This window comes from Siphateles boraxobius, unplaced genomic scaffold, assembly GCF_051911475.1.
Source record: "Siphateles boraxobius isolate OS27281-9 unplaced genomic scaffold, OSU_SipBor_1 12, whole genome shotgun sequence".
Lineage (NCBI taxonomy): Eukaryota > Metazoa > Chordata > Actinopteri > Cypriniformes > Leuciscidae > Siphateles > Siphateles boraxobius.
The window spans coordinates 29766293-29788366 of record NW_027508722.1 but is presented as its reverse complement, the minus strand read 5'-3'; the positions used below and the strand labels follow the sequence as shown (position 1 = coordinate 29788366).

Genomic DNA, 22074 nt, shown 5'->3' with positions numbered 1-22074 from the left:
TAAATCAACTACTGGCGGTAGATCCTTTTCCTATTTAGCACCAAAACTTTGGAACAATCTTCCTAACATGGTCCTTGAAGCAGACACAGTCTTTCAGTTTAAATCTAGACTAAAAACACATCTCTTTGGCTTAGCATACACATAACACATCATAGACTTTATAATTAAATGTTAGGCTGCATAGTTTAGATCAGCCGGAACAGGGAACACATCCCATAAATCCTGATGTACTTTGTACATCATAAGAAGGATGGCGTCTACGCTAATATTAGTCTCTCTGTTTATCCCAACGTTTACCGCAAACCGCCGGATCCAGGCCATATCCAGATCTGATGAAGGACCCTTGCATGGACACGACGACAACGCATCTCTGAAGTGCTCATCAACACTGTGGATGCCTCATGGACACCTCAACAAACTCGTCTCCATGCCGGCGTGATAACTCCGACCCCCAACCAGATGGAACTGGATAAATATTGTAATAGTTCTGATCCCATTTGACTTCTGACCTATAATGCTGCCTGAATCATAATCATACACTGTTCGTTCGTTGGCCAGAGAAGAACTGGCCCCCTGAATGAGCCTGGGTTCTCCCAAGGTTTTTTTCTCCATTCTGTCACCTGATGGAGTTTTGGTTCCTTGCCACTGTTGCCTTTTCGCCTTTCTTCGCCTTTGTCGCCATTGGCTTTTGGCTTGCTTAGTTGGGGACATTTCATTTTGTATCTAACACTACTATTACAACATTACTTTCCTGTTATCTCTGTAAAGCTGCTTTGAAACAACCTGTATTTTAAAAGCGCTATATAAATAAAGGTGACTTGACTATACAAAACGAGCCCATGGCAAAGAAATGCCATGGGTCTGCGTAATTTGCATGGCGCAACTCCGCCCCACCTCGTGGGTATAAAAGGAGGACGCCGACAACATGCAGATATGTTCTTTCGCTGAGGAGCCGAGACTGAACTCAGGCGATTCCAGCGGTACAGCGGAAGTGGCAGAAAGACGGAACGTCTCCGTTCCCTACTCAGGGAACGAGGGTTACATACGTAACCGAGGCGTTCCCTTTCATTGTCACTACGAGTTCCGTCGTGACGACGAATGGGGTTCCAGTCTAATCGCGCCACCTCCACAGCTGTCTTCCAGTGCCCTGCGTAAGTCTGAGCTCCCTATCGTGAGACAGGCACGGACGAAGGACTCCTACTTAACACAGGAATACCAAGGTACACTGGGAAGCATATCTCATATCTCAAAGGAAATATGCAAATAAAGCCAACCCAAAGGGGGGGGGGGGGGGGATGGGGGGGGGGGGGGGGTCGGTTGGGGGGGGGGACTTTCAGAATACACATATGACCCGGAGGGGGATGCATATGGAGAACACTGGTGTCTCCAGCCTGCAGGGTGGAATATTTCCACCCCAGGGGTGGCAAGGTGGCTTACCAAGGGAAAGACACATGCTCAGAGAGGCTTACAGTGGAAATACACATGTTGGGGTCGCCCAGAGGGGGGACCATGCACAAGGAGGCACCTAGCTAACGTGCAGGCAATAGACACTGGCGTCAACATCAGCAATGCCGGAGGAACTCAGGGCTTGTCGGGGAAGCTCACCTGAGGAAATATCGCACGTATCCAGTCGGTGGAGTGGAATGGCGAGCAAGCGAAGAAACCTGAGCGGATCCTAGTCATGGCTGGTTGAAACAAGTACATGAGAGGACACTGGCTCCACTCGGAGATAGTAGAATCTGGCGAATGTGTTGGGTATCCCCCAGCCTGCAGCTCTGCAGATGTCTGTTAGCGAGGCGCCATGCGCTAGAGCCCAAGAGTAAGCCACACTCGGGTTGGAGGGGGCTGTCACACCAACGGGGCATGGTCGACCTTATGCTGGTATGCCAAAGCAATGGCGTCCACTATCCAGTGAGATAGACAACCTTTGCTTGGAGAGAGCCTTTACCTTCAGCTTCCCACCATAACAGACAAAGAGCTGGTCTGAGGTCCTGAAACACTGCGTTCTGTCTACATAGGCGTGGAGAGAGCGTACTGGACAGAGCAGTGCCAAGGCTGGGTCAGCCTCCAGGGGCAGCGCTTGCAGGTTCACCACCTTATCAGGAAAGGGTGTGGTGGGAACCTTGGGCACATATTCAGGTAGGGGTCTCAGGGTCACATGAGACTAGGCCGACCCGAACTCCAGGCACGCTTCGTCAACGGAAAATGCGTGCAGGTCTCCTACCTTCTTGATGGAGGCCAATGCAACCAGGAGCGCTGTCTTCATTGACAGGAACTTAAGCTCCACTGATTGCAAAGGCTCGAAGGGAGCACTCTGCAGGGCAGTTAGAACCACTGAGAGGTCCCAAGAGGAAACGAGAGGAGGGCAAGGAACATTCAGTCTCCTCGCTCCCCGGAACCTAACGATCAGGTTGTGCTTTCCTACGGACTTACCCTCGACTGTGTCATGATGTGTGGCGATAGTGGCAACATATACTTGCAGGGTGAAAGGAGACAGTATTTGCTCCAACCCATCTTGGAGGAAGGAAAGCACGACACTAATCGGTGCATCTCCGGGGATCTTCTCGGTAAGAAGAGCACCAGTTGACGAAGAGTTCCACTTCAACGCGTAGGCATGTCTCGTGGAAGATGCTCTAGCAGAAGTGATGGTAGCCACCAGCCATACTCGTCCTCCCGGATCTTGCACAGGGTCTGCGCAAGAAGGCTTACTGGGGGAATCGCATATTTGCAGAGGCCCCGCAGCCAGCTGTGCACCAGTGCGTCCGTGCCAAGCGTGCCCTCGGTCAGGAAGTATAACAGGGTGCAATGGGTCTTGTCGTGGGAGGCAAACAGATCTACCTGTGTGTCCCCGAACTGGTCCCAAATCAGCTGAACAGACTGGGGATGGAGTCGCCATTCTCCAGGGAGGGGCTGAAGCCGTGAGAGCTTGTCGGCTGCACAGTTCAGAGCTCCGGGGATATAAATGACTCTAAGCGACCTGAGATGCTTCCGACTCCATAGGAGGAGGTGGCAGGCGAGTTGCGACATACGGCGGGAGCGTAGACCACCTTGACGGTTGATGTACACTACTGTTGCGGTATTGTCTGATCGGACTAATACGTGTTGAGCAGCGCAAGAAAGCGGTGCAGAGCAAGGTGTACTGCCAGCAACTCGAGGCAACTGACATGCCAAAGGCGCTGGGGTCCTGTCCAGGAGCCTGCGGAAGAATGTCCATTGCGCATGACACCCCGTGGTGGAGGCATCTGTTGAGACAACAGAGCAGAGACAATCTCTGCTCTCTTCCTTTTCTGTTGATGTTCACGCTGCAAAATCTGCATATTTCCACAGCAAGATCAACAGCGCCTCTAACACACGAACACTTTTCAAGACATTTAACTCTCTCCTCTGTCCACCTCCACCATCACCCACCTCCTCTTTAACTGATGATGACTTTGCTAACTTCTTCACCAACAAAACAACCTCTATCAGCAGTCAGTTCTCAACTCCACACACACAGGAGCCCAAACCATCCTCTCCCACTACCAGAAACCTTCTCTTTACCTTCTCTCCGCTAATCGAGGAAGAAGTATCTAAACTTCTCCTCTCCTGTCATCCTACCACCTGCCCTCTAGACCCCATCCCCTCACACCTTCTACAAGCCATCTCTCCCACACTTCTACCAGCACTCACACACATCATCAACTCATCCTCACACTGGCATTTTCCCTACATCATTCAAGCAGGCTCGGGTAACTCCACTGTTTAAAAAAACAACGTTAGACACATCACTTTTAGAGAATGACAGACCTGTCTTTCTACTACCATTCATTGCGAAAACACTTGAACGAGTTGCTTTCAACCAAGTGTCATCTTTCCTGTCTCTGACCAACCAGCTAGATGTCAACCAATCTGGCTTCAAGAAAGGCCATTCAACCGAGACTGCACTACTGTCGGTCACAGAAGCCCTGCGGATCGCAAAAGCTGCTTCCAAATCTTCAGTTCTCATTCTGCTGGATCTTTCTGCTGCCTTCGACACTGTGAATCATCAGATCCTTCTGTCCACCCTCTCATCACTGGGCATCAAAGGAACTTCCCTCCACTGGTTTGAGTCCAATCTCACAGGTAGGTCCTTCAGGGTCGCGTGGAGAGGCGAGGTATACAAAGCACATCAACTGAACACAGGGGTTCCTCAGGGTTCAGTTCTTGGACCGCTCCTCTTCTCCATCTACACCACATCATTTGGACCCATCATACAGGCACATGGTTTCTCTTACCATTGCTATGCTGATGACACCCAGCTCTACCTCTCATTTCAACCAGATGATCCCACAGTAGCTGCACGTATCTCAAGCTGTCTGGCGGACATCTCGGCATGGATGAAGGAACATCACCTGCAGCTCTACCTGGCAAAGACTGAGCTTCTCGTCCTCCCTGCCAAGCCGTCTCTGCAGCACGACTTCACTATCCAGCTAGAATCATCCTCAATCACCCCATCAAGGTCGGTCAGAAATCTTGGAGTAATATTTGATGACCAGCTGACCTTCACAGACCACATTACAAAGACAGGTCGATCATGCAGGTTTGCAATGTATAACATCAGGAAGATCAGCCCTTTCCTAACTGAGCATGCAAAACAACTTCTCGTCCAGGCCCTGGTTATTTCTAGGCTTGATTACTGCAATGCTCTTCTAGCTGGACTTCCATCATGTGTAACTAAACCTCTACAAATGATCCAGAATGCTGCAGCCCGCCTTGTCTTCAACGAGCCCAAAAGGGCTCACGTCACTCCTCTGTTCATCTCACTGCATTGGCTACCACTCGCTGCTCGCATCAAATTCAAAGCTTTGACGCTTGCTTACAGATCTACCACAGACTCAGCTCCGTCCTACTTTCACTCCCTACTACAAGTCTACGTCCTTACCAGAAGCCTACGATCGGCCAAGGAGCGACGGCTCATGGTGCCATCACACCGAGGCACTAAATCACTCTCCAGAACATTCTCATTCACGGTTCCATGCTGGTGGAATGATCTCCCCACCCTCGTCCGTAATGCAGAATCCCTGACAGCATTCAAAAGACAACTGAAAACTCATCTCTTCCGTGAGTACTTAACATAAATAAAAAATAAAAAAATAATAATAATTCTTCTCTTTTAAATCTTTCGTTCCCTTTTAAATATTCCCTTGTCTGGCTTTTGCTACTCTGAGCAATGCTTGAACTTTGTATTTTGAGCACTTCTTGCGTCGTTCTTCCCTCTTCACGATGACTCGCTTGCTTTAGTCCTCAGATGTAAGTCGCTTTGGATAAAAGCGTCTGCTAAATGACTAAATGTAAATGTAAACAACAACATGTCTGGAAACTCGTTCCAAGGGCATTCCGGCCCGTAGAAAGATGAGGTTCGACCACGGGGTGAAGGTCTGACGGCAGGTCGGAGTAACTGGTACTCGGAGCGTGTCGTGTTGCCATGCCCACCTCGGGACTCGGTCACGAAGCCAGAGCTGAAGCGGTCTCATATGAAGCAATCCGAGCGGCGTTGCCGTGGCTCCAGATGCCATATGCCCCAGGAGCCTCTGAAATATCTTCAGTGGAGCCGCACTCTTGCCCTCGAATTGTTTCAGGAAAGTCAGCAGTGACTGCGCGCGCGCGCTCGTAAGCTGCGCGGACATGGCGCCCGAGTCGATTTCCATACCGAGAAAAGAGATCCTCTGCACGGGGCAGAGTTTGCTCTTCTCCCAGTTGACCCGAAGGCCCAGGTGAGCTAGGTGCCAAAGCACTAGGTCCCTGTGTTCGCAAACCTGGTCTCGAGAGTGAGCTAGTATCAGCTAGTCGTCGTTATAGTTCAGGATTCGAACCCCGTGTTCCCATTGAGGAACAAGGGCTGCCTCGACGACCTTCGTGAAGACGCAAGGAGACAGGGCTAGCCCGAATGGGAGAACCGCGTACTGGTATGCCTGCCCCTCGAAAGCAAACCGCAGGAACGGTCTGTGCCGAGGGAGAATGGAGACATGGAAGTAGGCCTCCTTCAGGTCGTTCGCTGCAAACCAATCCTGCGGCCGCACACACTCGTAGATGCGTTTGGCCATGAGCATTTTGAACGGCAGCCAGTGAAGGGAGTGGTTGAGGATGCGCAGGTCCAGGATTGGAATAGCGGCCCGGTGTGGGGGCACGGTCATCAAACGCGACCTGACCAGGAGGTCAGGGAAGGGCCAGCGTTCCACGGGGGCCTGCTCTGCCAGGGGTTTGGCGACATAAGGGGGATGAGAGTGGTGCAGCCGGGGATAGCACACACTGTCATCCGAGAACACTGAGACAGAGGGGGACGAGAGTGGCGAGGCCCGTGGGCGGCGTGCACTTTCATCAGAGAACTCTGTGTGCTCAGGGATGGGGCAGTCAGTTCTTTCTTTAACCACAGTAGGTTGCTGCCCACCCGGGGGCTGGAGAGGGCGGTGGCGCCTTCCTGCGGCTTCCTCCACGACTGGGTGAAGGCTGCTTCTTGGGCCGAGCGGAAGGGCCGGGAGCCGCAGCAGGGCGCCCTCGGTGGCAAACAGATTGAGGATTCTGTGCCGGCGGCTGGGTGGAGGCAGCAGCAGTTCGTCAGGGCAAAATAAGCTTAATAGCCTCAGTCTGTTTCTGAGCAGTTGAGAACGGTTGGGCGAAGTCCTCAACCGAGCGCCAAAGAGGCCGGCCTGGGATATAGGGGTGTCCCGCATATCGGCCAGGTTAAGCCAAAGTTGTCGCTCCTGGACCAAAGCATTGGACATCACCAGACCCAGGGAGCGTGCGGTCACCTTATTCACTCGGAGAGTGAGGTCGGGGGCGGCGCGCAGCTCATTAAAGAGCCCTGGGTCTGTCCTACCCTCGTGCATGTCTTTGAGCATCTGGGCCTGGTACACCTGCAGAATGGCCATGGCATGCAGAGAGGCGGCTGCCTGTCCTGCGGCTCCATAGGATTTCGCCACAAGTGTAGACGGAAACTTACAGGCTTTGGACGGCTGCTTAGGATCACTGTGAGAAGAAACACTCTGAGGACACAGTTGCATCGCAAAGGAGCATTCAACCGGGGGGACCCCAGTGTACCCATGGGCAGCGGCCCCATCAAGGGGAGAAAAGGCGGAGGAGATCAGCGAGCAATTGTGGGAAGACATGGGGGTCTTCCAGGATTTAGAGATCTCCTCATGCACGTCCAGGAAGAAAGGTATTGGGGTTGGATGCCGACGGGGGTCGGCGACCGCACTCAAAAACCAATCATCCAGCCACGAGTGCTCGGGACAGGGTGGAGGGTTCCACTCTAACCCAATGCTGGCGGTGGCCCAGGAAAGCATGGCCATCATCTCAGGATCCGACTCAACCAATGCCGTATGCACACCCGAAGGTGGCAGCACTGACGAGTCTTCACTTCCTGACGAATCTGGCCCGCCCTGTGATGCTGAGATAGACATTGCATCTTTCTCTGGAACGCAAAAGAAAACCCGTGGGGCATCCTTAGATAGACCGGCGGGAATCCCCTGAACACTCGCGGGTTGTGTCACTGAAGCGGGGGGTGTGGGCCGCGGTCAGATAGTCGGCACCTTGTTCCACACCGTCAACCTCAGGTCACCCTGGCCACCAGCCGAAGTACTATCCCTTGTGGAGGGAGTAGATCGGGGTGTGGATGAAGGGACTCTCACTCTTGCAAGATCACTGAGTCTCGACTGTAATGACGCAATGGTCATGTTTCCACAGAGAGTCATCCGAGCGCTGCTCTAGCGTGATCAATGCCCAAACACGCAGAAAAGTGATCGTGCCCATCAGAGTCAGACATGAGTCTACCGCAACCAGAAGTGCACGGGCGAGGCATCTTTAAAAAGACGTGCTGCGTGCAAAGCTCTTTTGTGAGAGGAAAACTCCACGGATGTTGAAGCGCCCAGGGAGAAACACACTCACTGGCAGACCACTGCACAGATCAGCAGGCAGTGTGCACTCGCTGGAGATCGCCGTCACACCAACACCGGAGAGTCGCTCGTCTCGTAGCTGACAGTTGATCAAAGATGGCTTGTGGACTGAAGAGATGCTCTGAAGCGAAAACATATCTGCACATATCTCATATCTGAAAACATATCCGTCCTCTCCGGAGTTGCGCCATGTAAATTCCGCAGACCCATGGCATTTCTTTGCCACTGGCTCGTTTTGTATACTCGAAGTTGATAGGCTTTCTAAGCGAAACCCCATTCGTCGTCACGACGGAACTCGTAGTGACAACGAAAGGGAACTACTATTAACAGGTTCATAATTAATATTAATAATGCATAATATATAAAATAAGGTAATGGTGACCAGTAAGGAATCAAGTGTTACTACAATCTTCTAAAGGAACTATCAAATAGGTTTTTGTAAGGTTTTGGATAGTAATGACTCAACTGTTCCTACATCTTTCTAAAGGAACTACTGATTATTTGGAGCAGTATTCTAAAGTGAAGATCATGGGAACACATCGGAAGGAATTACTATTCAAAATCTTACAAAAAATTCAAAAGCTTACAATGACTTCAGTTAATATAAGGTAGTTATCAATTTTTTCACTTTAGAATACTGACCAAATAATTAGTAGTTTCTTAAGAAGGATGTAGTAACACTTGAGTCATTACTATTGGGTTACCATTACCTTTTATTATAAATTATGCATTATTCATGTTAATTATGAACCTGTATATAGTAGTTCACTGGGAGGTATGAAAAAAATTTGTTACTGATTAGCTAATAGTGAACTACCACATTCGACTGAGCGCTATTACTTACTAATTCATTAATCAGAGTTTATTGTTAGATTATAGTAGTTACTAGAGTGTTAATAGCATGTTACTCATTTGTTCCTGCTTAGTTATACATTAATGAAGGAACAGTAAAGTATTACCAGAATATATATTGACTTTTTAAAGAAAGAGATCATAGTCTACATCTGGGTAAAAAATACATTTGTACTTTGTAGACTTTTTGGTTCTGCTGCCAATTTTATCTTATTGTAAGGGTGCTTAGATATCAGAAAACAGGAGAAAAAAGCTTACTCTTCACAATGACGGAGGCCTGGGAGGAAGCCTGTCCATGCAAGTTTGAGGCTACAGCCGTGTACATTGCAGTGTCATCAGTTGCACACCTACAGAAAACATGTATAACTCATTCACAGGTGTCAACAACTTCAGTCAATACACGACTGGACCGCAATACTGTCTTCACTCCACTAATTAATCAGTCAATAAATAATCAACATGATTGCTATTTGATTGGATATATGCCACAGTCATTTCCTAATTGACATTTGGAAAGCACATAAAGTGCTTCCCCATCATGATGGATAAATTGGCAGTTAACTAATGCTCTAATGTCAAGAGGATAATTGCTCCAAACTAAATACTAATGTAGACTAGCGCCTGCTTTCGAAAAATGTTCAACACGGGAGCCTCTAAGGCTTGAATGGCAAACACGAGACGCAAGGGAAAGGAAAATGAGAGGACTGTAATGTGACCTTCGTCGTGACCGTACTATATTAGAGACGTTCTCTTAGCCCCTGTGGTCTTGAGAAGCATGGCTGTTTGTCAAAAAGTGAAAGGTTTGGTCATTTTAGAGGAAATGCGGAACACCAAGATTAACCTGTGAGATTTGGCCTCTGAATGCAAGAAGCCATCAGGAAAGTGACATAAGGGACAGGGTGAGTTTTTGTGGGACTGACAGGGTGACAGCAGTGAAAGTCATCTCTCTGTAAGGCGCTGGAGTGTCAGATGACACCAGACTCAGCACTTTGACATGAACAGCTGACAGCAGCTCAAGACGTGGGCGACCAGCCCTGGACTAAATTGGAAAAGTTCACATGCAATCCCATTGACATGACTTCCTTTTGTGGAAATTCACTTGTTAGTAACATTTAAATGTCGGTGAATCTCATGAACTATCTAAGAGCATATCCTTTCAGGTCAAATTGCACCACAAAATATTTTATAAAGAAATATTTATTTGAACTTAAAAAAATTGGAATATTTCAGAATTATTCAAATGTTTTTGAATATTAGGAAAATTATGCATATTTCACATATTTTATTATTGTAAAAAATTATTAATTATTTTCAAATTATTTATGTATTTCTTGTACCACCGTTAATTTAATTATTATAAACTGTTATTACAATAATTATTTACACAAAGGCAAAATAAATTTGAATAAACCACTGGGAATTGCACAAAATAAATACTATATCACATTGCAAATTTGTGTGGAATTTACTTTTTTGGTAACACTTTACAATAAGGTTCATTAGTTAAATACATTGGTTAACATGAACTAAGAATGAACAATCCTTCTTCAGCATTTATTAATAGTAGGTAATATAAATTTCAACATTTACTAATAAATTATTAAAATCAAAGGTTGTATTTGTTAACATTAGTTAATGCACTGTGAACTAACATGAACAGACAATGAACATTTGTATTTTTTAACATTACATTTAACATTTACAAAGATTAATAGATTCTGTAACAAATGTATTGCTCATTGTTAGTTCATGTTAGTTAATACATTAACTAATGTTAACTAATGAACCTTATTGTAAAGTGTTACGACTTTTTTTTTATTTTACTTAATGGTCATGATAGTAATGTCACAATGCAACATCCTACTGGATTTAAAATCTTCTATGCAAATTCATTTATTTATTTCGGGAGAAATGCAACCTGGACATGTTTTTCCTGAGATTCATACAAAAGTTTTTTGAAAGTTTAATAACTTGGAAATCTCTTAAAAGTTTCCTGCTTTCTGTGGCCATCCAATAACTAAGAAGTGAGAATGTAATGAGCACTCAACCTTAGTCTTGTCACTCAGTTTGTCCCCCAAGTTTGTCACTTATTCTGTTCAATAGAGATCATCAGTAAAACACATTCTGTCTTTGCATCCCTATCCAAAAAAGAACACAGTAGAGTTTTAATTACTTCAGGATGGTGAGGGCATGAAATCCAGAGTTGTTCTCCACAAAGTATTTTCCAGAGGAAATGTCCAAGATGACATCATCCTTGAACCTGTAAGAATGTTTATGATTTAAAAACAACGAATGTACTTAGCGGTTTTTTTTTTGGCCTGTTTTTATATATGATGAAAATATGATTAAGTGTTTGATGCAATTAAAATTAGATTTTAATTTTTTAAAGAAATGCTTTCTTGTGGCTGGCCACATATAATGCCAGACCTGTAACTCAAAGTTACATGACCACAGACGATATGTGAGAGCAAACGCACTGAACCCTAGTCCAGGAAGCACGGCAGGCCTGTTTGTGAAAAGAAAACTCACCATTTGATGTGTGGGGTGGGATATCCCTCCACTGAGCAGAAAAGTTTAATGGCACTGTTTTCAAACACTGTGTGGGACCTCAGTCTAACCAAAAACTTGGGGCCCCTGATCATGGACTCTTCACGGATGTATTTTTCAGGCATCTTCCTATCCACCTATTGAAAAGAGACAAAAAGTTCCACGGCCTGTTGGATCATAAAAAGTCTATGTGTGACAAAATGTATGTCCTAAGAAAGATTCAGTTCTATTTAACCTCTGATTTACTCGGCCGACTAAAGCTAACAGCAAATGTCTTTAACACACATTACAATGCATATTGACTAATGAAAGTATTATAACAGCTGCGTGTAAAAAAAAAAAAAAGTTTGTTTAAAGGAAAGGAATGATTATTTAAAGGGCTTTACCACTCCCTGGATTCTCTTCTGTGTTTGGTATTGATATTTCACCTCTTCAGCTGCAGAGCTAAAAACACACATTTTCGTATATTAAAAAGTTAACGGTACAAACAGCATGAAAGAAACAGAAGATTCATCAGAGAATTCATTATATCACTGTGGGTCAGTAATGCTTCATGTCATCCTAGGTTAATCAGTTTACTGATCTTGATATGCATTCAAACATACATATTTCATGCATTTCAACCGAGACATTTTAGGGCAGTCTACAGTGGAAATAAACATGCGCTTAAAAAAAAAAAAGTTTCAGAATTGTGTTAAATCTGATAAAATACAAAATGTGACATTTATTATCTTTACCCATGGTTTACACGATGGTTTTGAAACTGAATACTGACCTTTTGACCCATCAGAGGGGGTCAAAAGGGGCAAGCAAGCCATCATCACAATTCTCTTCTCTATAACATAAAATGTTCTTTAAACCAGCATTTGCTTTTGTCCTGATATATTAAAATATAAATAATTTTGATAAATAATTTTGATAATTTAATTAAAGATTTTTTTTCTTATCCTAAAACATCAGATTTTAACGACAAAATGGAAAGCTTGCCAAACTTAAAACATGTCTCTATAAAATGTACTATTGAAAGCAAAGAGTTTCCAGACAGTACAGGGTATTTAGTGCATGTTCTGAAACTGATATGAGCGGTCAAGTGAAAGTACATACATCAGGCCCTATAATCCTCCTCTCTTTTCAGTACTTCACTAGTTTTAATCACCTTCATTTTAATCTGCTTTCATTTTTTAGTTAATATTACATGGTCCTGCAGTGTGACAAATGTAGACTGTAGTCCCTCTCACCAATATGAGGTCATAAAAGCTGCACGCATAATTAGAAAATAGTTTTACATGGAGTATAGCATGTCACACTGCAGGCCATGTCAACTTCCCGAAAAAATATCGTGTGAACTACCCAGAGGAAATAAGTGACATGACGGTATCAATTAGCCTATAGCTCAGCTACTGTTGGTAATATGGTTTATTAGAAAAGCTTCAACAGAAAATTTAATAATATGTTATAAATGATGTTGCTATTTTATTACAATTAGTTTTAGTATTGCTGTGAGCATCATGATTAGCTGTGACTTGCTTGAAACAATTCCATGGCCTGTTGGATCATAAAAAGTCTAGCCAATGTGTGGCAAAATATATGTCCTAAGAAAGATTCAGCTGTTGTAATTTTTCACCTTACCTGGAGTATTCTCGAACAACACATTTAGACTCAGTATTGAGGTATTCTTGACTGAAATGCTTGTGTCTGGTTACAACTGCAGCCATATTGCAACCTCAAAGGACCTATGAATCAAAACGGGAACAAAAACATGCACCATCTTTGCACACAAGACAAAACAAAATGCATTTATATATGCACAAATTCCTATCCTCAATTTCCGATTTCAGTGTTTAAAGTTATTTGGGACACGGCGTTGCAGTAGTAAACACAAATTGTGTCACACTCCTGATTAGACTTAGGTGTTAGGAAAGTGTAACTGTTTGTGGAGATGATGAGGAGGGGGTTCTGGAGCTTTGGGCCACTGGGAAGACAAACTTCATGGCAGTTTAAAATTAGAGTTTGGGGGTTGGGATATCGGACAGTCCAAGGAGATGGGTACAGTATTTCAGGGTAGTTTCTACTGTATAGTGTATACTGAAGACACATGCTATTGTTGCATACATGTACTGAAATATGGAAAGATAACCACTTCTCATAAACGTTTATCTTCTAACAAGGACAAATAAACGACACTGCAAGACAATCTCAACAAGAAAACCAAAAAGAACAAGAACAAATTCCTCACACTTCTTTAGAAAAATAATTAAACAAATAAACAAACAATCATGCATACTCAAATGCAGCATTACATCCTCACATTCACAAATAAACCCCACATACAATAGCATCTACTGTGCATATCAAACATTAAAAAAATATATATGCATAATTTTCAATAATATAGCTATATTTGGAGCGTTAAAATTTATGGATCATGATTAATCTACAATTATTCATGGGGAGGGGGTCAATTCTAAAGGTAATTTCAACCAACACACTGTTTCAAAAAACAAACAAAACAATGTCAAAGTTTGACCAGCTATTAGTTCACCCATATTCACAAAGCACTGAAAATGTTTTAACTGGCAACGTTTTATGAATCATTTCAAAGTCAAGTGCAGTTATCACTCAAGCAACATCATGCGATAGATCAATATCCAACCAAGGTAAAGTTCAAACGTCTTCTCCAGCCTCAGCGTTTTTGTACATGTTTCTGTTTCTGTAAATTTTGCTTTATAATTTAATAAGTGTGTAAATAATGGGGGCAGACATACTCACCCCAGGAGAATACAAGAGCGCGACGCGGAGGTAGATGAGCCTCTACCCGCCTGTATGAAAGCAGCTGATGAAAAGCAAAATATTACCCATGCGGAATGTTGCCTCTCCCTCGTCCCATTTATGGGTAGGCAATAGACTATATATAGCATTTACTCAAACTTCCCACATAATTTCGTTCAGATATTAAGATACCAGACAGACGTTTTAAATTGACACTACTGAATGGGTTTTAAAAAACAAGAGTTCAGTTAAAGGTGAGTCGAACAAAAATCATAATATATTAAAGTAGACACAAAATTGCTCTGAATTAGCACAATTGCTAAAAAGACGAAATGTACTCGAAGCCATAATTTTAAAGCTTCTTAATTTATGTGTTTTTGATTGCTCAGCAACAATTTTGTCTGTATGATGATGTGTGATCTAAATCTAGCATGCTGCATAATAGCCTACCTAGTAGGCCTACTAATCTACTAGCGGCATCAAACGGTATTACACAAATATAGGCCCAAGTTTTTAATATTAATGAAATGGAGCTCAAAATGAAAAACACAAAATAAGATACATAAATAGTGCAATTTACATAAATACTTTGTTGTACGGCAAACATATGCCTCCTAAAGTCCTAATGTCAAATTTGATCTATTTAATTTGTAAGTTAATCAAAAGGGGGGATTCAGAATACCTTTTAAGGTAAGATGCCCCCAGGTGAATAGGGTTAAAAAAAATGATATCCCCATACTTCCCCCAGTTGATTGATTATATTAAGTATTGCAACAATAAAAAAATGATTACAAGTTCCCTTTCGTTCAGTCACTCCGAGTTTAAGGCGGGCAGCCTACACTGTGCGATGTCTGTGCGATTTCAGCAAGGTATCTACTCACACTGAACGAGTAGATCGCATGCGATATAAAGCCAAAGCTCAGGATTTATGTGCTCACACTATACGGTCTGATCATCGAGCTGCGACTTTAGCCTACTGCTCACACTATACGTGTGAAATATGTGCGATAAACCCCCGTGCTGGGTTGGTAGACGATATCATGTATCCAGAGATATTGTCAAAACAAGCATCAGTTATCAATATCAACATGATTTAGCACTTCCAATTAATGTATTAAATTATTATTAGTATTATTGTATTAGGGAAGGCTAATTGTATTATTAAATTGATCTGCTATTATTTGCCACGCAATAATTTCACAGCACATCGCTGCAATGCGCTGTGAGGATAATAAAATATTACATAGAAGCTTACTCCTCGAGGAATAATAATAATATAATTATATGCCTATAATTCATTATAATCGACCTAAATGTTTTAGACAATTTTCAATGAGGATCCTCTTTTTAGATCAATTGATCATTTAGATCAATTAGGCTACAATGAATTATAGGCATATAATTATATTAACAGTCTATAATTTGTCCGAAACCTGCAATAATTAGTCATCAATGAAAATTAAAAACAGGTTTATTTCAAAAACATTGTTTAACAAATTAATAAAAGAGGCACGGTGCTACATCGCAGCTTGAAAGACGTGGGTAATAACTGACAAACTGGAGGTAAGCAACAGTAATTTGTAGCTAGTTTGAACTACAGAACTTAAAGAGTTCCCTCTTTTCGTTTTTTTTTCTGCAGATTGAAAGGGTTGAAATCTGTTTTCGCGCAGGCGCAGTGAGGGATAAAACACTGAGTTTAGGGTAATCGGTTCGTAGCTCTGCTTCAACTGTGCGATATAGTCACGAGGAGCGACCAAAATTTCTGACATGCCAGAAATTCATCCGACCATCCGATTGCCGATCGGGAGAGGTTAATCGCCTCTCGTTTCCCCTTGTATACTGCACGAACACTGCACAACAAACGACGCACGACAAAGCTGAAAATCGTCCCAGTGACTGATTAAAGGCGGGCATACACTGTGCGAATTTCGTCCGATTTTGAGCCGAATTCTGACTCGTGCGACTCTTTTTCGGGTCGGGACGATTTTCAGCTTTGTCGTGCGTCGTTTGTCGTGCAGTGTTCGTGCAGTGTACAAGGGGAAACGAGAGGCGATTAACCTCTCCCGATCGGCAATCGGATGGTCGGATGAATTTCTGGCATGTCAGAAATTTTGGTCGCTCCTCGTGACTATATTGCACAGTTGAAGCAGAGCTACGAACCGATCGCCCTAAACTCAGTGTTTTTTCCCTCACTGCGCCTGCGCGAAAACAGAAGTTTAAGCATTTCAATCTGAAAAAAAAAAAAAAACGAACAGAGGGAAGTCTTTAAGTTCTGTAGTTCAAACTAGCTACAAATTACTGTTGCTTATCTACAGTTTGTCCAGTTATTACCCACGTCTTCCAAGCTGCGATGTAGCACCGTGCCTCTTTTATTAATTTGTCAAAAAATGTTTTTGAAATAAACCTGTTTTTAATTTTCATTGATGACTAATTATTCCAGTGTTCGGACATATTATAGACTGTTAACATAATGATATGCCTATAATTCATTGTAATCGGCCTAAATGTTAAGACAATTTTCAATTAGGATCCTCATTGAAAATTGTCTAAAACATTTAGGTAGATTACAATGAATTATAGGCATATAATTATATTATTATTATTTTATTATTCCTCGAGGAGTAGGCTTCTATTTAATATTTTATTATCCTCAGCGCGCATTGCGGTGATGTGCTGTGAAATTATTGCGTGGCAAATTAATTATAATAGCAGATCAATTTAATAATAAAATTAGCCTTCCCTAATACAATAATACTAATAACAATTTAATACATAAATTGGAAGTGCTAAATCATCTTGATAGCTGATACTTGTTTTGACAATATCTCTGGATAGGCTATATGATATCGTCTACCAACCCAACACGGGGGGTTATCGCACATATTTCACACGTATAGTGTGAGCAGTCAAGTCGCAGCTCGACGTTCGGACCGTATAGTGTGAGCACATAAATCCTGAGCTTTGGCTTTACATCGCATGCGATTTACTCGTTCAGTGTGAGTAGGTACCTTGCTGAAATCGCACAGACATCGCACAGTGTATGCCCGCCTTAAATGGGGGTTTCGCTTAAAAGCCTATCACCTTCGAGTTGTACAAAACGAGCCAATGGCAAAACAATGCCGTGGGTCTGCGAAATTTGCATAGCGCAACTCCGCCCCACCGCGTGGGTATAAAAGGAGGAGCGCGCAATCTCGCAGTCGCATTATGTTTTTGCTTCGGAGCCAAGAGCTTCTTCACTCTCTGCAAGCAGTGGTTAAAGCGGGATTTGGCAGGTGGGGGAACACTTAAACTTTGTGTAGGTGCAACATGGAACAATGACTCACCATAGGACAACATATTGAGTATCGTGGTATAGCAATACGTTTTGGGATAAGAAATGTCACTGTTGCACCAAGTATCACAATACTTATTCACTTGATTTTGTAATGGTTTTATTTTGGTCCATTATCTGGTCATATGATGACGATACTATGTTAACATTGCTGAACACCACAATATGAAACACAAGCATGTTTTTCACAATGTAAATTCCAAAAATTGAAAATGTCGATTTCTCTGACCTACATATGTGCATTTTAAGACTTTTGAAGGCCAAAAAAAATGGACAAGTAGCTTTAAAACCATGTAAGTGGGCATTAGATTATTTGTCAACTCATCTCCATCTTTCTTTTTCTCTCAGTCTCCTTATCCTGCCCTATTTCTTCCTCTCCTAAAGCTGAATTTTGACTGATATTTTCATCTGTGTCAGTGAAGAAAGTAAACATAGGCTCAATTGATATTTATATGTTTTATAAATCATTTTCTGAGAACATTTAATTTACTCTAGGCTACCAGGAAAGCTGTAGCCTATCAGTATTGCCAATAGGAACCTTCTACAAGGTTTGGAATTTGAAGGCGTCTGTTTTTAAATGTTAATAATATTACATAATACAAATTATAGGCTACGTTTACCGCAGTTGGTGGAATTGGCAGACATTCCCTATCATTTTGCAGTGTCAAAGCATTCTCAGGTATAAATATGCAGCATTAACGCTAGTAGGTGATTTTGAATTAATATTTCATGTCGGCATGGTTAAATAATGTTAAAACTAATACTGCTATTGATATCTTTGTAAGACTGACCCTTATAGAACAGTGGCAAGGGAAAACAAATGTCCGGCGAATATTAAACCTAAAACTAACTTTACCGTGCTCAATCACCGTGAGTGCATTTCACGCATTTCTAATCACTGTTGTTCAGCGGGAAGGAGAGGAAGGACTTTGTTTGCATGCGTGAACCGAGGAAGGACCTCCTTTCTCAGAGATGGGGCACCCTCTGGCACCCACATCCCGATCTGTGGAACCTGCATGTGTGGGTTCTGGACGGGACGCGGCAGGTTTGAATACCCTACCACCTCAGGTGATGGCTACCATCACTTCTGCTAGGGCCTTGTCCACGAGACACGCCTATGCTCTAAAGTGGAACCTGTTTGTCACCTGGTGTTCTTGTTGCCGAGAAGACCCCAGAAAATGCCGATCAGGTCGGTGCTCTCCTTCCTCTTAGAAGGGTTGGAACGAAGGCTGTCTCCTTCCACCCTGAAGGTTTACGTGGCTGTGATCTCCACGTACCACGACCTTGTGGAGTCGAAAACTGTGGGACAGCATGACCTGGTCGTCAGGTTCCTTAGGGGGGCGAGGAGACTAAATCTTCCTCGCTCTCCTCTTATACCCTATTAGGACCTTGCAGTGGTCTTATCTTCCCTGCAGAGAGCTTTTGCAATCAGTGGAGCTTAAGTTCCTGTCTATGAAGACAGCGCTCCTGGTTGCTTTGGCCTCCATCAAGAGGGTAGGGCACTTGCAGGCATTTTCGGTTGACAAAGCGTGCCTGGAATTCGAGCGGCTAACTCTCACGTGATCCTGAGACCCCGGCCTGGATACGTCCCCAAGATTCCCACCACTCCTTTCAGGGACCAGGTGGTGAATCTGCAAGCGCTGCCCTTGGAGGAGGCAGACCCATTCTTGGCACTGCTCTGTCCAGTATGTGCCCTCCGTGCTTACGTAGACAGAACGCAGTGTTTCAGGACCTCAGACCAGCTCAAGAGAAAGGCTCTCTCCAAGCAAACGTGGTCTTACCAGACGCAGGGTCAACCAATGCCTCCTGTGTGTGGCTTCCTCCTGGGCTTTTGCGCATAGCGCTTTGTTAACAGACATATGCAGAGCTGCAGGCTGGGTGACACCCAACACATTAGCGAGGTTCTATAATCTCCGGGTAGAGCCAGTGTCCTCTCATGTACTCGCTTCCACCAGCCAGTAGGTAGGACCTGCTTGATGTCATTGCTTGCTGCGCCATTTCACTTTCACGGACTGGATACGTTCACTATTTCACTCAGAGTTCTTCTTAAACCCTGAGTACCTCCTGCACTGTTAAAACCGTCACCAGAGCGCATGCCCGCTCGGTCAGCCCTCGTGATTGGCTAGGTGCCTCCATGTGCATGGTTCCCCCGTTGGGCAACCCCCATGTGTGTATTTCCACGGTAAGTCTCCTCCGAGCACGTGTCTTTCCCTTGCTTCGAGGTTGAAACTTTCCACCCTGCGGGCTGGATACCTCTGAGTTCTCCATATGCATCCCGTACTTGGGTCATATGTGTATTCTAAGTCCTTCCTACGGGTAGACAGCTGCTGTGGCATGATTAAATTGGGACCCATTTCGTCAGTCACTGACGTAACTCGGAGTGACTGAACGAAAGGGAACGTCTTGGTTATGTATGTATGTATATGTAACCCTCACTCCCTAAGGAGGGAACGGAGACGTTACGTCCCCCTGCCACCACCGATGTACCGCTGGAACCGCCTGGAGTTCAGTGTCGGCTCCTCAGCATCACATAATGCGAGATCGCCGCACTCCAACTTTTATACCCATGCGATGGGACAGAGTTGCACTATGCAAATTCCGCAGACCCATTGCATTGTTTTGCCATTGGCTCGTGTGGCAAGGGGGGCTTGGTCTAGCGAAGTCTGTGACAGGAGAGAGGATCGGGAGACAGGTGCGGCGTAAGTTGGTCAAGTGCAAATGACAAACACCTGTGTCTTGTTTCAATGATTGGCGTGGAGAGACCGCATATAAGCGATGGGGAAACATTGTTCGAGAGAGAGACAACTGGAAGACCTGTGGGTGAGCGAACACGTGTGAAGCAGCACAGGGAAATGACTGTGAAGAGAGAGAGAGAGAGAGAGAGAGAGAGAGCGTGCCGAGTGCGGGAGCAGAAGACAGCTTGAGGAAATTAAACCTTTATGGACTGAGTTGTTTGTTGCAGTGTTGTGTGCGCACCTTTTCTTTGTACTTTTATTTTGTTTTTGGAATAAACCCCACAGTTATGGAATGCCAAAGCTGACTCAATTAAAAATAAATAAATACATAAATATACGAATAAATGTAAAAAAGCAAAAATAAATAAATAAATAAATACATAAATAAATATACAAAGAAATGTAAAAAAGTACAAATAAATGAGTATTTATATTTTTATTTACTTATGTATGTATAATTGTATTTTTTCACACATTTATTTATTTTTTTATTTATAAATGTATTCATTTATTTATTTCCACTTTTATTTATTTCCACATTCATTTATGTATATGTTTTTGTATGCGTTTCATAATTTCGTATGCATAACAGGTGACAATTCAAATGCTTAAAACACAAGCCATATTTCAGAGATGCTGTTCTAAGATACTGATTAATCACAAGTCGTCAATTTGGAATTATTCTTAAATCAAACAAATTGGGCTCATTTAAACGCAGCTATAGTGAGCCACGCATCTCACCCCATGCAGTGGAGGACAGAAGCATCATCATGCCCATTCAAACAGCACCTGTCGTGCCCATGGTCGTGATGATATTTCCCCCTATAAATTGATTTTATATCTACCCAAACCTTATTAAATAGGTAGGCAATACATCATCATATATGTCAAGTTCTTCATATTAATCGATAAACTACTCAGTTATAATTATAATAAGGCACTATGCTGTTATCAGTAAAATAAAATTAACAAAAGTTATAAGTCATTAAAAGTCAAAATCTTAATACAGAGGAGAATGCTTACACTGCAATTACAATTGCTTAAAAGTCGTTATGAGATTAATGATATGACACACACACACACACACACACACACACACACACACACACACACACACACACACACACACACACACACACACACACACACACACAGGTCTGTTAACTTAATATTTTGAATAAGGTAGTCTAATATTTTTCTCACTAACAAATTACCGACAGTGACTTACCGCCACCTACTGGCTGTTTTAGTTTCATATTTAAACATACAATTTAATTGATTCCATCATTTCATATTTCTATATTCATTTATTTCTGACATTAATCTCATAACGACTTTTACTTTCTACCTATTTAATAAGTTTTGGGTAGATATAAAATCAATTTATAGGGGGAAATATCACCACGACCATGGGCAAGACAGGTGCTGTTTGAATGTGCATGATGATGCTTCTGTCCTCCACTGCATGGGGTGAGATGCGTGGCTCACTATAGCTGCGTTTACATGAGCCCCTTTTGTTTGATTTAAGAATAATTCCAAATTGATGACTTGTGATTAATCACATTCATTATTCATCTATGAAATATGGGTTGTGTTTTAAGCATTTGAACCTGTTATGCATAAGAAATTATGAAACGCGAATGTAAACCGTGTATTGAGTCGCGTTTCAAAACTCATTTATCAATATGCTTGCGTAGGAGTCATTGAAATGTGCGCTGGTTTCTCTCCGCGTTCTGCGCTGGTGTGCAATAAACGCAAGCTCTTATCAGGCCTATATTATAAAAAAAATGTGTGAAAAAATACAATTATACATAAATAAGGAAATAAAAGTATAAATGCTCATTTATTTTTAGTTTTTTACATTTCTTTGTATATTTCTTTATGTATTTATTTATGTATTTTTGCTTTTTTACATTTATTCGTATATTTA

At 43.0% G+C, this 22074-nt stretch overlaps 1 protein-coding gene across 1 annotated transcript in view; it reads right to left on the bottom strand.

Annotated features, from left to right (window-relative positions):
* Positions 1-14213, bottom strand: part of myom2b (myomesin 2b) — an 84347-nt gene extending 70134 nt beyond the window's left edge. Inside the window, exons 1-6 of the mRNA XM_077218022.1 lie at positions 14079-14213; positions 12939-13042; positions 11696-11753; positions 11292-11446; positions 10936-11022; positions 9021-9109 (exon numbers count right to left, since the gene is read on the bottom strand). Of these exons, the coding sequence (XP_077074137.1) occupies positions 9021-9109; positions 10936-11022; positions 11292-11446; positions 11696-11753; positions 12939-13024 (475 nt within the window). The 5' untranslated portion in view covers positions 13025-13042; positions 14079-14213. The remainder of the gene's footprint in view (positions 1-9020; positions 9110-10935; positions 11023-11291; positions 11447-11695; positions 11754-12938; positions 13043-14078) is intronic.
* Positions 14214-22074: the final 7861 nt, after the last annotated feature.